The sequence below is a fragment of the Ahaetulla prasina genome, chromosome 6 (genome assembly GCF_028640845.1).
Source record: "Ahaetulla prasina isolate Xishuangbanna chromosome 6, ASM2864084v1, whole genome shotgun sequence".
NCBI lineage: Eukaryota > Metazoa > Chordata > Lepidosauria > Squamata > Colubridae > Ahaetulla > Ahaetulla prasina.
Window position 1 is genome coordinate 34,448,220 of NC_080544.1, and position 16,600 is coordinate 34,464,819.

Below are 16,600 nucleotides of genomic sequence, written 5' to 3' on the forward strand. Positions count from 1 at the left end.
TGATTTAGATTTTGGGGTCTACCGGTACAAACAGGTTGCTTTCCTTGGCAACCTGTGATTGAAAACCCACTTCTTGGCAAGACATCAGCATGTTAAATACTTGGACAGAATTAATCCCCACAATCTGGATTAGAGAGAGGAATTATCCACACACAGTGCACCTTTTCTGTAATAATGCTCCCCACAACTTTTTAAAAGCAATTCTTAGCCTAGCTCAGGGGTCTGCAAACTTGGCTCTTTTAAGACTTGTGGACTTTTAAGACTTGTGGACTTCAACTCCCAGAGTTGAAGTCTGGGAGTTGAAGTCCACAAGTCTTAAAAGAGCCAAGTTTGCAGACACCTGGCCTAGCTCAAGAGAAGTATGTGTCATTCTGCAGGTATTACAAAGCGCTTTTCTAAGCTGCTGGAGAACACGGATAGGTATTAATGTTAGTTTTATTTTCCTCCACGTTGGTATTCCTTCAAATACACAATCCCACAAAAATTCTAGTTGCTCATCATGCTGGCTAAAAATGCTAGTGATTAAAACCTCAACATATCTACAAGGCAGCAAACTGATAGGCTAAACATTTTACTACAGTGTAAATTAAGCAGCAGTGGGGAACCAGTGATCTTCCAGGTGTTACTGAACTGGGATTCCCAAGATCCCTCATCATAGGCCTTACTAGTTTGGGCTCACAGATAGCTGAACAACATCTGAGGAATCAAAGTTCCCCACCTGGTTTAATTTACAGACTAGAGTCATCAATCGGATGCATGGAACTAACCTTAAATTATCAATTACATATATGCACAGGTGGCAACAAACCCATAACTAATCCATAACTGCATGTGCTGTAAGAAATTATGTCAGACTCTTATAAGACTCTCACTTATTCTTACTATAAGAGTTAATATAGCTACCCCTTTGGAAACTGGATATGTCAGCAAGCCATCCCAGATCTAAATCTCAGAGATGAACCATCCCGTGTCCCTTCAAATGTAATGCTTTTCCTTTTGCAGGACCTAAAGGAGAAAGAATTTAAAAAGCACGTATGATTATGAACCGGATCTAAGACATTCCATGCAGAGTTAGCTTGATAGCCTGGCATCCTAACACATGAGTAGCTTGCTTAATTAAAACAGGGCGAGGCTTTTGTGTCATGATCAGGCCGCTCACAGTTCAATTATGCGTGTGCCATACAAACAGAATGCCTCCTGTTCAATCCCATCCGTCTCCATCGAGGAAAGACTCCAAGCTGAAACCGTGGAGAGCCACTGCTAGTCACTGCCATTAACATTGTAGTTTGGGGTCCTGGCAGAAACTGGAGAATAAATCTGTTCCACACCTATCTTGTCTACAATGCAGAATGCAGTTACATCTGTTGTCTTTAAATACAAAAAGCACATCCCGAAGCAAAGTCCGTTTCTAATCTATTTGGTTCCGTTTCTTTTGCTGGTTCTGGCTTTCCTTTCTGATGGCCCTTCTGACTTGTACTTGGAACATTTTCCATGTTGAAGGCAACATAGCTATGAAAATTCTCTCCCTTCAGGAATAAAGCACATCCACCTTGTAAGGGATGGAGCAGCAGTCTTGTTCAGAAGCTGCGAGAGGTGCTGAAGAAACTTCATAGGGCAGACTAAATCATGGATTCCCAAAATTTTCACTGAATCCCATTTCTTTTGTTTGCTTGAGCTACATACCCTTAAACCTCATGTAGAACTAACACCAATGTCTCCACCACTTTTTTCAAGACATTGGAAAAATGACATTCTTCATAACCACAAGACAAAGTGATTATGCACTTAGTTACAAAACAAGAAGTGCAACTAAAGATGATAGAAGACCAACTGATGCATATTTGTCCAAAGAACAGCTGCTAACAAATTTAGGGGGAGTGCAGTGAATCCATCCTTTTCTCTTAACTCCATAACCAAGAGCCAGGTGGAAGGGGCTTGCACTGAAAGGAAAGTGGTGTTTTGCCCCAGAGGCCTGTCCTAGTCTACTTCTAAGCTAGAGATGTAATGGAGATGTCCATGCATTCAGGCATTGACCTTGCCTGCTCCGCTGCTCCTTTCATGGCCAGCCTTCAGAGAATGGAAATAAACTTGAAGATCGTCTACAGGGTGCACAATTGGCACCGTCTGCATTTTGGGGAAATGAGCCGTGGCCAATTCCCAGCTGGCTGTGCTGACCAATTCAACGGCAAGCATCTTGAGAATCGCCTTGGCCAGTTCTTTGCCTATGCAATTTCGGACTCCTCCACCAAAGGGAATGTAGTGAAACCGGAGGGAGGCAGAAGTTTTGTGCTCCCCCTGGTCTTCCGGCGATATCCAAAACCTCTCTGGATCAAAGGTATCAGGGGGACTCTGGTAGATGCTGGTGGTCTCATGTGTATCCCGAATACTGTACATCACACTCCAGCCCTTCGGAATCTGGTAGCCCTTAAAGGAAAGGAAGGAGAGATGGAACAAAATCAGCACCACAGACAGCAGCCAGACGGATGAAACCTGTCTGAAACAGTGAGCAAACATCCACAACAGTTTGAGGCAACCTTTTGGAGGGACAGCAGGAGCCTTACTTCATCCACTTTCCACGTGCTTAGATGGGCTAACTTCAAAAATATTACTGACAATCTACAAAAACAATACTCTTTTTTAAATGTGGATTTTCTGCTACCAAGTGCTGCCATTTCAGATGACTAAACAGCAGAGAAAAAAACATCATGAATAGACCATTTTTTTCCACTACATTTCTTTTAACTAAGTTTATCCCTTTCTCCTTAAAGATGTCATTTTATTTTGTGCTTTATATGTTTTAAACATCTTTCTGCTTTATATATTTTTTAATGTCAACACTGTTGCAATAGGTCAATGAGCATGGGAACCTGTTTATTTAAAAAAAATATCAGTATTTCATAGTTAGTTAAAATTACAGTCACCGTGAATGGAGATACTTTTTTTCTAAAAAAAAAAATCTATATTGATGGCCATAATATTAGTACTACCCTGGCATGGCTGTTCCAAGTGCCATTCCAGATGAGAGCGATTGTAACTAACAGTTATATATATATATATTTTAATTTGAATTTATATCCCGCCCTTCTCCGAAGACTCAGGGCGGCTTACATTGTGTAAGGCAATAGTCTCATCCTATTTGTATATTTATATACAAAGTCAACTTATTGCCCCCCCAACAATCTGGGTCCCTCCTCCTTTTTTCGTGCTTATGGATCAGTATTGACTTCTGGGAATGTACAAGTCCTAGTAGTTTTTGTTGCAACATTTTTGAAACTGGCTTGTCCTGACCTCTTATCTAGGGCAGAGAGAAAGGGACTGGCCCAAAGGGGCCGGGATAGCTCAGGCAATAGAGAAGCCTGTTATTAGAACACAAAGCCTGCAATTACTGCAGGTTCGAGCCCGGCCCAAGGTTGACTCAGCCTTCCACCCTTTATAAGGTAGGTAAAATGAGGACCCAGATTGTTGGGGGGGCAATAAGTTGACTTTGTAAAAAATATACAAATAGAATGAGACTATTGCCTTATACATTGTAAGCCGCCCTGAGTCTTCGGAGAAGGGCGGGGTATAAATGTAAACAAAAAAAAAAAGTCTCTCTCTCACACACACACACACACACACACACACAGGCTTTAGGCCTGAGGTAAAACTAGCCACAATCTCTTGGCTTCTAACCCAGCACCTTTAACCATTACACCAAAATTGTTACACTTATTCTTTCTAAATTCTGCCCAATGGACACAATCGTTTTGGTGATCTGAATGAAGCATTCCTCTTGACCTCACTCCTCTCTCCAGTTCTCAATCTTATGAAAAAAATATGTAGTTCTCTGGATTCTATCAAATTAGACCATTGATCCATCTTGCCCCAAACTGCTGAAAGGATCTGAGAGCAGCTCCTCCAGCATTTGAAGCAGTACAGTATTTCTTTCCATTGCTAAAATAGTGATGCCAAAATCAGAGACCAGCATGCAAAGATTGCTTGGATATTTTTTTTTTGTGGCCCTTTTCTACTTGACTTTTCTTCACAATCTCTTTACTCTTTATCGCAGTCCACTACCCAGTACTTGGAATCTTGTTTACTGAGCTTCTATGTTTTCCATCCCAAGTAACAGTACTTACAGTCCATTTGAGACATCCTTTCTCATACACCAAAAGCTCACCTTTCTACAAATGGCCCTGAGATTCCTCACATATCTGCTGGCTCTAAACAGAAGTTGTTCTTGGAATTACTAGGAACCAAAAGTGCTCTTCCTGGGCTCCCATATAAAATACACAGCCTAACCTACTAATATCTAGGTCAACCCAGGTTCCACCAAAAGGTTAGAGAGCAAGCCACTCAACTCACATCTAGCTCAAAGGTTTGTAAGGCTGTCCTATACCCTCCAGATACTGGGGGCAGCAAACGGAGAACTTCTTTAATGACACAATCCAAATAGCGCAGACGATTCAACTTCTCCAGGGTCAAGTAAGTGTGGTCACAATTATCAGATCTTTCCAGACTGCTAAAGAACTGGCCTGTTTCTTCCAGCCTGGACAATGAGCTTGGACCATTTGCAGTTCCATAGACAATATCCTGGGACACTTCAGCCATGATGTTCATATTAGGTCCTTTCTCTTTCATCTTCGACTCTTGTCCTTGTTCTCTTCCCAATCTGGATGGAAGAGGCAGTCTGGAGTCACCGTCTTTGTTTTCCTTCTCATGTGCAGGCAAAGTTTTTTGGCCAGACTGGTATTCTGTTAGGAAATCTTCAGCTGCAAAACACTGACACTGCCCAGTAAGGCCATTGGAGGCCAGTTCCTGCTGGATCTTTTTTATGACCAATGGGTGTTGCAATAAGAGTAAGATCATGGAAGTAGTGGCACTGGCAGTGGTGAAGAAAGCTGCAAATATTAGTTCAATTGCAGATTCCTGTAAGGCAAGCCAGGGAGACGCATGAATTAGAAGAGTGTTCCTCTTATTATAGGGTTAGAGATAGGCCTATCTATTATGATATCTATCATTATTATTATTAGATCTATTAGATTTTTCTATTATTATAGATAGGTGGCAAATAAATATAACAAATAAATAAATTATGCATGCTATTAATAAACTGTCTCCTGTGCTTTCATCTCAGATACCTTGTGATCAGAATTTAAATAAGACATTACTCAGCCTTTTAAGGGGAAAAATGCTAATTTTAAAATCTAAATCAAGAGTTTTGCGGATTCTAGGAGTTGCTATTGAACACTTATCGACATGTGGGTGCTCTGAAAGCCCTTGGCAATGTGCTCACAATATTTCCCTAGACTCAATATGGCCTGCTCAACAATGAGCAGCCGATTCAAGTTGCTGGATGAGCCACTGCCCAAGGAGCTGCAAGCAGTAGACAGTAGTTGCTGTCAGTCACTGGAGATGAGGAGGCTGAGCTGGGAACACCATCACTCCAACTCCCGCAAAGGTTCCCTGTGTCTAGAGCAGCAGAGGAAAGCTGCTCTTTAAGACTCCTTGCAAGAAAGGATCCTTTGCCCTTCCTATTTAAAAAGAGCAGCAAATTCTGCTTTGTTGGCAACAATGGTTTGTTTAACCCAGATTCCACATGCCTTCATCTGAAACTTCATGACTTTTCATTCTGGACCTAGACTGCCTGATGAACCTTCTGCAACATTTAGCCCCTTGGGACTTCACGTGAACACCTGCTGGACTTGGGGGAACTTACATGCGTGTGTGTGTGTGTGTGTGTGTATGTACATGCATACACATACTGTATGTTTGTACTTGCATTTCTATATCTTATGTTCATGACCCGAGGCAGGACAATCCAGTTTAGTTTAGTTTAGTTTATTTTAGTTTAGTTTACTTTAGTTTACTTTAGTTTAACTTTACTTTACTTTACTTTACTTTACTTTACTTTACTTTACTTTACAGAACAGAACAGAACAGAACAGAACAGCTGGAAGGGACCTTGGAGGTCTTCTAGTCCAGCCCCCTGCTCAAGCAGGAGAACCTATACCATCTCAAACAAGTGACTGTCCAGTCTCTTCTTAAAAATCTCCAGTGATGGAGCACCCATGATTTCTGAAGGCAATCCACTGGTTCATTGTCCTCACTGTTAGAAAGTTTCTCCTTAATTCCAGGTTGCCTCTTTTTTTGATTAGTTTCCATCCATTGTTTCTTGCCCTGCCCTTGCCCTGCATGTTTTGGAGAATAATTTGACTCCCCTCTTCTTTCTGGCAGCCTATCAAATACTGGAATAACATGTTGCCCCTAATTCGTCTTTTCTTTAGACTAGCCAAACCCAAAACCTGCAGCCATTCTTCATGTGTTTTAGTCTCCAGGCCTTTCATCATCTTAGTTTCTCTTCTCTGAACTTTTTCCAAAGTCTCTGACTGCTCCCCCAATGTTCTTCTTTCACCCTTTCTCTTCCTTTCCCTTTCTTTAAAGTACTTAAGTGTGGCTCCAGAAGAGGAGAAAAACAAGAGAGGATCTTCATGGTATTGTGTGTCTGGGTATGTAGATGAAATTCAAGATATTTGGAAGGAACAGTACTGATTGGCTTGCATTTCAGCATCAACGTTTGATAGGGACACCTTCAATTAGGGGTCAGAAATAAGTAGTCAGTGTGAGTGAGAAGAATAGAAACCATAAGAGCAAAAGTCCTTGGGATTTTTCCCCCCACACTGTATAGCAATAGCATTTAGAATTATATACCACTTCACAGTGCTTTACAACCCTCTCTAAGCAGGTTACAGAATCAGCATATTGCCCCCAACAATCTGGGCCCTCATTTTACCGACCTTGGAAGGATGGAAGGCTGAGTCAACCTTGAGCCTAGTGAGATTTGAACTGCCAAATTGCAGGAGGCCAGCAGGCAGCAAAACTAGCTTGCAGTACTACTTTCTAACCACCGCGTCACTGCAGCTCTTATAGTACTATGCAGTACTAAGGGACAATTTCCAGGTAGAGTGCATGGTAGTAGTCTAATCTGTATGTAACCTAGTATTAGAGGGTATTGGTTTACTCCAACCCAATTCAGTTCATACCATTTACCTGATTTTTTTTGGTCACATTGAGTCAGGTCAAAGGCATTCAATTTTTTTTTTTTAATTTACATTTATATCCCACCCTTCTCCGAAGACTCAGGGCGGCTTACAGTGTGTAAGGCAATAGTCTCATTCTATTTGTATATTTACAAAGTCAACTTATTGCCGCCCCCCCAACAATCTGGGTCCTCATTTTACCTACCTTATAAAGGATGGAAGGCTGAGTCAACCTCGGGCCGGGCTTGAACCTGCAGTAATTGCAGGCTGCTGTGTTCTAATAACAGGCTTCTAACAGCCTGAGCTATTACGGCCCTTCCTTGGACAACTCGATTTGACTTTGCAATTTGATTCAGAAACTCAGTTCAATTAGGACATTTAATAAAATCTCAAAATCAAAGCTTTACATATTCATAGCATTTATAGCATTTCCACATTTATTTAAATAGCCATTATTCCTCACGGAAACAGAGCTCACTGAGGTTAAAATAGTTTAGAAAATATGCACTGGATTGAATGGCACATAATCAAGCTGACTTTCTGCTATCTGAGTCAGGTTTTATTTATTTATTTGTTTAAATCTCCCAAAGGACTCAGGGCGGTTTACAGGCATTTAAAAAACAGGTAAATACAAGGTTATCGCTACCCATGCTAATAGAATAGAGAATAAAGCAAAATAGATATATACAGGTAGTCCTCACTTACTGACCAGTTATTCAGCGACCGTTCAAAGTTACAGTAGTGGTGAAAAAGATATTTACGACTGGTCTTTCCAATTGCAGTTATGGCAGTATCATTACAGTCATGTGATAGAAATTTAATGGCTTGGCAACCTGCATGCATTTATGATGGTTGCAGCAACCTGCAGTCATGTCATTGCCATTTGCAACTTACACAGCCAGTTTCCCATAGATCAATGGGGAAGCCAGCAGGAAGTCACAAGTCACAGTCATATTGCAGTCAGAAAGTGAGGGCTACCTGTATGATCTAAACCAAAGATGTTGTCAAAGGCTTGGCAAGTCTTGTGGGCAGTGGGTGCTTAAATCTGGCCCACAGGACTGCCCTGGAAACAGCAAAGGACTGGGCCATGGTACCTCCCAAGCTCCACTGTTTTCACTGGTGAGGATTGCAGGAAGCCGTCGTAGCCAAAAAGGGAGCTCAGGAGCCCATTTTCACTGGCAGAGCGCTTGGGCCACCACAGTCAACCCTGACACAAGTAACAATAAACACCCTGGCCCCCCAAAGTCAAAGGCAACCCTGATGTGGCCCTCAATGAAATTGAGTTTGACACCCGTGGTCTAAACCCTCAGTCAGGTGCTTTATGTTTGTGTGTTTGTGTGTGTGCCTCCAGAAGTTGTAAATGCTCCAACACTGGAAGTTTTTAAGAAGAGATTGGATAACCATTCATCTGAAATGGTATAGGGTTTCCTACCTTAGCAGGGGTTGGACTAGAAGACCTCCAAGGTCCCTTCCAACTCTGCTTTTCTATTCTACTCTATTCTACTTATTCTACTCTCCCCTCCTCTCCACCCACTCCACTCTACTCCCCACTCTCCACTCCACTTCACTCTACTCTACTCTACTCTACTCTACTCTACTCTACTCTACTCTACTCTACTCTCTCTCTCACACACACACATGCTAAAACCAACCTCTGAGTGACTGCTCACAAATCTTTGCACTCTATGAAGCTACACTATCCTGAAACAACTGACCACAGAATCTCCAGTATCAGTCAACATTAGGAGGCCAGGCATTAGCTATTCCATAAAAATATTTCCACCCAGACCTCCTGCAAAATTACACCAGCTGAGAAACCATCTTCCACCAGGGGCTGCTGTCAAATCCTGCATGAAACCACTGATTCCCCAGGAACATACAAATCCTCACCTTCATTTCCTGCATTGTGAAATCTTGGCCGTGTTCTTTGGCGCTGTCGATGATAAAATCCAGGGCATCGCGGTGAGCTTCGGGGTCTTTCCTCTGCAGTTTCTCCGAGATGGCTTTCTCCATGTAAGTATGTAAACGATCACGAGCCTTTATGCCCTGAAGGAACAGAAGATGGTTCAAAGGAGAAGAGCGCAGAAATCTGGTTCAGAAACGCATTCAGAAAATGGAACGCCGGGAGGTTCCAGGAAGAAAGCAGCAGACTGCTTAGAAAGCTCCAGAACTTTATGTATGTCGCCTTCTCCAAGTAGTAAAAGCTCAAGTTAGCTCGAGCAGGGGTCTCCAACCTTGGCAACTTTAAGCCTGGTGGACTTCAATTCTCAGAATTCCCCAGCCAGCTTTGCTGGCTGAGGAATTCTGGGAGTTGAAGTCCACCAGGCTTAAAGTTGCCAAGGTTGGAGACCCCTGAGCTAGAGGGCTTTATTTTTTCTCTTAGCTGAGAGGAAAACAATTAAGCCCTGTTAGAGGCAAGAAAATGGGAGACCCTGAGTTCTAGTCCCACCTTTGGCACAAAACCAGCTCGGTGACTCAGGCCAGTCACTCCCTATTAGCCCCTAGGAAGCAGGCAATGGCAAACCACTTCTGAAATCTTGCCCAAAAAAAAACCCTGCCAGACTAGACCAGGCAGTTACCAGGAGTGAACTCTGACCTGAAGGCACAAAATAAGCAAATAAAGTCTTACTGAACCCACAGGAAGTCCATCAGGAATTTATTCCTGAGATAAATAGATATAAATGATGCTACAAAAGAACTGAAGATCTAGTCTCTTTGGGTCTTGGATAGATCAAGAGAGCTAGTGGCTTTGTTTCCATAATTTGCTGAAGGCTAACCTAAGTATGAAAGCTTACTGGGCGAATTGGACTAGTCATCGGTACTGACACCCTGAGCACAAATTAGCTCACTAATCTCTTGTGACAAACCAATGCATTGTGTTTTTAGGGTGTCAAACCAAATTAGCTGATTAGACCATGATTAAATTCACACTGGGTCACATAGTGTCTTGTGAACACAGTCCAGTCAGTCTAATCCAGTGGGGAAATTAAAAAAGAGTATACTGTATAGACAGGTTTCAGCTTCTTCAAGAAAAGCTCATTCAGATAAAATTAAATTATTTTACTACCGGTAGTTTCCTTACAAGTAATAGAAATAAAAGACAGTGTGGCTTTGGCCTTCAAAATCACTCCTTTAAAATAAAGCCACTGCTGAATTAGGTAGCTGAATTAGGTAACCTGGGCAACCCATCCTTATTCCACAAGTTATGGCCCTGTTATGAAAAATTGATGTGGTTTCCATAAGCTTTCTCCACTCTCTGCCTCTCTTAGAGTTATAGCACAACCGCCTGGGCAACATTTGCTGTCCCTGCGGCCTCTGGTTATCCTGCCTGTATTGCATCTGTTCCAAATTACTGCAAATAGTAGTCCTAATTTGCAATTGTGCCAATCCTGCTAAACAAGGTGGGATTTGTTGTTGTTGTTGTTTTGCCGTCCTCTTTCAGGATGTTGGAATCACCATGAAACAACCAGCCGTCATAGCACCTACAGCCTGAATAGGATACGGACTGGCTTCTTGGGCTTCTCTTCTGATCTGGGCATTTCCCAAATTCCAAAAATAGGGGTGGAAGGGGGACTGGGAAACTATGGAAAGAGAGTGGCACACAAATAGCCCAAAGCAGATCCTGTCATAATTAGGCAACTATAGATTAGAATGGAATGGAATGGTGATAATGATGATAATGTTGATAATAATAACAGGAGGAGGAGGAAGAGGAAGAGGAGAACAATAGGGTTACTGAAGGCTTACTGAATACAGAAGAGACCAAACTGGTTTACAAGAAAAACTAAAATAGAAAAGAACTGATAGAAAATCACATAATACAACGACCTAACAAGTAGAAGTGGAACAGCTATGACAAAAGAAAGTGAAAACAATACCAATAGTAATAGGCACCTTTGGTGAAATCCCAAAACATCTGGGGCATCACTTGAACATCATCTGCACTGACAAAATCTTATACTGACAAAAGTTAATTGCAAAATTCAGCTTTCTTGGAACAGTTTGCATCATGCAAATATGTCTTTAACACTATCAAACAAAACCATCTTCCTATCTGAGGTCCTTGGAAAGGATTCAATAGCTGAAATGCTAAATCCAGCCTAAACATCTGGCTGACAGTGTGACTAACCATAACAACAGGGAAAATAATGTGAAACATTATTCACAGAAGTAGAATTGGAAGAACTGCAAAGGTTTTCCAAGGGCAAAGAAATCAAAGCCTTGCCAGAAGTAGCTCAGACTGTGGAGGAAAACCAAGGAGAGTCAACCATAATGGAAGCCTGAATAGCTATTGAATTATTTTCATTCCCAAATCAGGCACCCATCACTCTGACCTCTCCTCAGAAAGAACAAAGTCCTCTAACAAAAGAAGAATCAAAGTAAAGAATAACTGAGCATCTAGAATGGTACAAAAACAGCAGAAAAGGTTGCCTGCATTGAAGTTTGCTCTACAGAATCAGCTAGTAGCATAAGTATTAAAAAGTGCCAATACTGTAACATCAAACATAAGAACCAGCTCACTTCAAGAAACAAATGCACAGTACAGCAGCAGTTAGGACCTGCATACCTCATACCTGGCATGAGAAAAAAAGCCAAGCAGTGCAATACCAAAATAAAAGATCAAATAGCATCAGCATGCTAAGATCAAATGCAAGCAAGCTATAACAGACGGAAAAAAAGAAGAAGAGGAACAAGAAAACAAAACAAAACAAAACTGATCAAGAAATATCACCTAGAAACAAGGAAGATCAAGCAGCTTGGACAGCTAACATCAAAAACATCATTAAAAAAGGACAACAAAGAATGTTCTTTCTGCGCCAACTCAGTAAGCTCAAACTGCCCAAGGAGCTGCTGATCCAATTCTACAGAGGAATTATTGAGTCTGTCATTTGCACCTCTATAACTGTCTGGTTCGGTTCTGCAACCCAACAAGAAAAACACAGACTTCAGAGGATAATTAGAACTGCAGAAAAAATAATTGCTACCAACTTGCCTTCCATTGAGGACCTGTATACTGCACGAATCAAGAAGAGGGCCGTGAAAATATTTGCAGATCCCTCGCATCCTGGACATAAACTGTTTCAACTCCTACCCTCAAAACGACGCTATAGAGCACTGCACACCAGAACAACTAGACACAAGAACAGTTTTTTCCCGAAGGCCATCACTCTGCTAAACAAATAATTCCCTCAACACTGTCAGACTATTTACTGAATCTGCACTACTATTAATCGTTTCATAGTTCCCATCACCAATCTCTTTCCACTTATGACTGTATGACTATAACTTGTTGCTGGCAATCCTTATGATTTATATTGATATATTGACCATCAATTGTGTTGTAAATGTTGTACCTTGATGAACGTATCTTTTCTTTTATGTACACTGAGAGCATATGCACCAAGACAAATTCCTTGTGTGTCCAATCACACTTGGCCAATAAAAATTCTATTCTATTCTATTCTATTCTTTGGAAAGAATAAAGCAGCAAACAACACTATATCCAAAAGGATGAGCAGATATTAAGCTTGAATTGTACATTATAGGCAGAATCTCCATTCAGTGGAATTACCAATTCTATCAATCCATTAATGGACAGACTGCAGTGAACTAATGAACCTCGGACAAAGAGAAGATTATGGGAGCAGCTATGGAACAACCCAAAGAAATAGAACAAGGATGCAGTCCCAAAGGTACTTTTTCAAAAGGCAACTGGACTTTCTGGTTTTTCTTTGAAGACATTTTGCTTCTCATTCAAGAAGCTTCTTGGATGAGAAGAAGCACCTTTGGGACAACCATGACCTGGTTGAGCAAGAATGTCCATAGACAACAAGAATGCAGCTTGGATAAAGGATGGGGCTAAGAATAAAAACAAAGCTGAAATGAAAGAGACTTGTAAGAACAGCAGAAAAGGTGGTGAAAAGAGCAAGGAAGATCAACAATTGGTCAGCAAATCATCCTTATAATGAAAGACCCAATAAAAGGGGCGGCACCAGAAAAATACAAACCAATTACCTGCTCACTACTTGAACAAACGTCAGCATTGACAAAATCAGTCACTTGCAAAAGGCAGCATTACCTAGAACAGCTTATCAAACTACATCTGCCTTCCCCAGGTCTCTGGGGAAGGAAAAAATAAGTGGATAAAATTGTCAAATCCAATCTATACATCTCACCGACTGTGCAACAACTATAATAACGGAGGTCTGTTTTCTTCTTTTAACTTGCTGGCAGCTGGCAGGAGTTTGTTTCAGAATCCGAAGGTTGGGAAGCCGTGGGAATGGAAGGAGCTCAGGATACAAAGGGTAAAAGGAAAGAGCAAATGGGTGGGTTTCTGGTGAAACCTGTGACCCAAGTGCAGGGAGGGTCATAGAGGAATGATGTCTTTGAATCTCTATTACTTTGGACACTCCACTGTTGCTCAGAATAAACTTAAGGCACTTCCACCAATCTAGCATCTCCCAAGTTGCCGCTTGACCACGGTTCTCTAGATCGGTTGGTCCAACTACAACTAGAGATGTGAAAAGGCTGGGTTGAAGAGGAGGCTTTGTGGGTTTGGAGAATGCTGTTGTCAGGCGCCCCTCAATTTTCCATTTCGGGCGGGGGGAGGGGAGACAAGAGGGTGATACCAGGGTTAACGCTATTTTCTGTTTGGAAGACTTCGGGTCCTTTTGCAAGTTTGCATGCTGGCATCTCACCTATGCCACAAATCAATCCCTATTAAAGCTAATTTAAAGGAACGTAAAAGGAGCAAGTAAGCCCCACCCCGCCTCCCCCGTCGACTCCTGTGCAAGCAGAGCCATTGAAGAAAGGGCGACGAAGTGGGAGTGTCGCACCTTCCCAGCCCTGCCTCTGCCATCAGGTACCTTCCTCAATCCGCTGAAGGGGACGTTGAGTGGCAGGCTAAAGAGGTTCTCCACCAATTGCTCGAAGGCCCCGGAAAGCTCCTCGAACTGCTCCTCTTCCAGCCGGAGGCCCAGCAGGATCCGCGCAGCGATGCGGAAAGTCAACGCCTTGGCCGAGGCATAGACGGCGATGGGTCCCGGGCGGCGGCACCAGCCGCGCAGCTCCCAGCTCACCAGGCGTTGGATTCGGGGCAGGTAAACTTCCAGGGCGGCGCGGCTGAAGACGCGGGCCAGGATCTGCGCAACGGAGGGAGAGGCAGAGCGCGGGAAGCGAGGTAGCCCGGAGTGGGGAGTGGGGGGACTCCTCGGCCGGCCTTGGGAGTCCCCGGAGGGGAAGCCGCAGCAAGAGGCGGCTGAAGCTTCTCCCCGACCGGAGATGCCCCGGGGAAAGGCTGGGCTTTCGAGGGGAACTGGGGCTGAGAGAATCCCCGCGCTTTGATTCAGCGTGGAGCAGCTTAAGAGCCCGTCAGCTTCTTAGCCGAAGCGCCGGAGAGAGAACCTCCCCATGCGCCACTCTCCAGATAAGGGTGAACATAGCCCATCATGCGCAGCCTCACCTGCGGTCCAGCCTCCCCCCCAGCCAGAACAGCCGTTGGAGTGAGAACAGCCCGGGCGAGACGGACGGGACCCCCTGCCCCGCTCACCTTCCTCCTGTGCCGGTGCGCCTCGGCGTGGGCGTTGAGCAGCGTGTGGGAGCCCAGCAGGATCTGGGTGCTGAGCGGCCACTGGGCGCTGACCAGGCTGTGCTCGCCTAGTAGGATCTTGCGCACGTTCTCGGCGCCGCTCACCCGCACCACCGGCTTGCCCAGCAGGTGAGTCTTGAACACGGAGCCGTAGCGCTGCCGCCGGGAGCTGTGAAAGTGGGAACCCTGCTCGGTCGGGGGGGGGAGTGGGGGGAGAGATGGAGAGGGGAGGGAAGGAGGGAGGGAAAGAGCGATAGAGAAGAAGAGAGAGAGAGAGAGAGAAAGACAGAGGAGGGAAAAAGAGACGGAGGAGAAAGAGAGACAGAGAAGGGAAAAAGAGAGAGAGAGGAGGGGGGAGAGAGAAAGAGAGGGAGGGAGAGAGGGAGGGTGAGAAAGAGAAACAGGGAGGGAGAGAAGGACGGAGAGAGAGAGAAAGATAGGGAGGGAGGGAGACAGAGAGATAGAGACGGAGAGGGGGACGGAGGGAGAAAGAGAGACAGAGGAGGGAGGGAGAGAAAGAGTCGGAGAGAGAGAGGGACGGTGAGAAAGAGAGACAGGGAGGGAGAGAAGGACGGAGAGAGAGAGAAAGATAGGGAGGGAGGGAGACAGAGATAGAGACGGAGAGGGGGACGGAGGGAGAAAGAGAGAGGGAGAGTGAGTTGGGAGTCGGGCGGAATTGGCAAATCGCCGCTGCCTTTTTGCGCTGCAAAAGGTCGACAAGCCCATGGTATCTCTGCGCAAGCGCAGAGCACCTTTCTCTTGGCGCCCAAATCGCTCGGCTGCTCAGCTCCTGCGGGGCTCCGCTGGCACCTGCGGCGGGCAGCTTTGATCCCAGAGCGCGCGAGGTGGACGGGAGTGCAAGTTTTCTTTGGGGGCGGCTTTAAGTCATCTTAGTCCGGCCAGCTTATGGGCGAGTCTCCCCTCCGGCCGATGGGCTTTCCGATGCCGGGGATCATCAAACCCAAAAGGAGGGAGGAGGGAGGGGCCGGCCGAGAGCTCCCTTCTCCTCCTCGCCCCAATTTGGGGAACAACTAACTTCCTTTGAAGTGGGTGCCTTTCTTCCCAACAAGCGGAAATCGAGAGCGCCTTGTGGAGCCTTTAAAACGGAGGCTGCTCTTAAGCATGTGCAGAGTGCCTTGCCTTGAACCGGCAGCAAGGTTTCCAAACGGAAGGCAGCATTTCCGGGCTTTAACGGCTAGGAAAGGCCAGGTTTTCTAGCCCAAAACCGGTGGGAAGACTTTAACCCAATGCCTAAGCCAAGGGACCGATGGGAGAAGGTAACCCCGGGCTGGGCACCCCCGCCTTGAGAGCCCCAAAGGCGGCGATGGGGATCGGGCGCCCCGTGGCGGGTGCTCACCTGGATCAGCCAGTGCAGCGTCTCTCCCAAGAAGGGCCAGCCCATGGAGCCCCTGGGCAATGGAAGGGCGCTGGCCCGGTCCCGGCTCAGGCTCCAGCGCAGGGCCCAGAGGTGGCGGGCCGCGACCAGCAGGAGTCCCGCGGCGGCGGCGGCAACCAGCGCTACTTCAAGCCAAGCCAGCGGGTCCCCGGAGCCCCCCGACGGTTGCGCCTCCTGGCCGGCTTGGGCTGCCGGGAGAAGAGGGAAGGAGTCAGCTAGAGTAGGGTGGGTTGGGAAGAAAGGCGGCGGGTGGACGAGGGGCAGCCTTCTCCTGTCCTTCCCAGCGCTTGGAAGGGGAGGCTGCCTGTCGGAGGGCGCTGCCCTGAATGCCGGCTCTTGGCTTTCCCAGCATGTTTGGGCTTGGTTCGGAGAGGGTAGCCGGCAGCCCTCGGTTCCCCTTTCTCCCCTCTCCCCGCTGCCCCCCACCCCACCCCCGGCTTCCCATCAGCGAGCTTCGTGCGCCTCTTCTCCCGGGATGCCTCGTCGGAAGCCGGTCAGAAGAGGCAACGTGGAGCTGGCCTGGGGTCTCCTGAGACTGTTGCCCCCCCTTCTCGACCTCCCCTCCCTCCCTCCCTCCTTCCTTCCTTCCATTTCCCG

General features: G+C 45.4%; 1 protein-coding gene across 1 annotated transcript; it reads right to left on the reverse strand.

Moving 5' to 3' along the window:
• Positions 1–396: 396 nt before the first annotated feature.
• LOC131200878 (cytochrome P450 26C1) lies at positions 397–16,140 on the reverse strand. Its single transcript, XM_058188247.1, has 6 exons — positions 15,965–16,140; positions 14,569–14,793; positions 13,886–14,161; positions 8,910–9,065; positions 4,345–4,908; positions 397–2,424 (listed from the first exon to the last, which is right to left on the reverse strand). The coding sequence occupies exons 1-6, from the start codon at positions 16,007–16,009 to the stop codon at positions 2,023–2,025; spliced, it is 1,668 nt and encodes a 555-aa protein (XP_058044230.1). The 5' UTR covers positions 16,010–16,140; the 3' UTR covers positions 397–2,022.
• Positions 16,141–16,600: the final 460 nt, after the last annotated feature.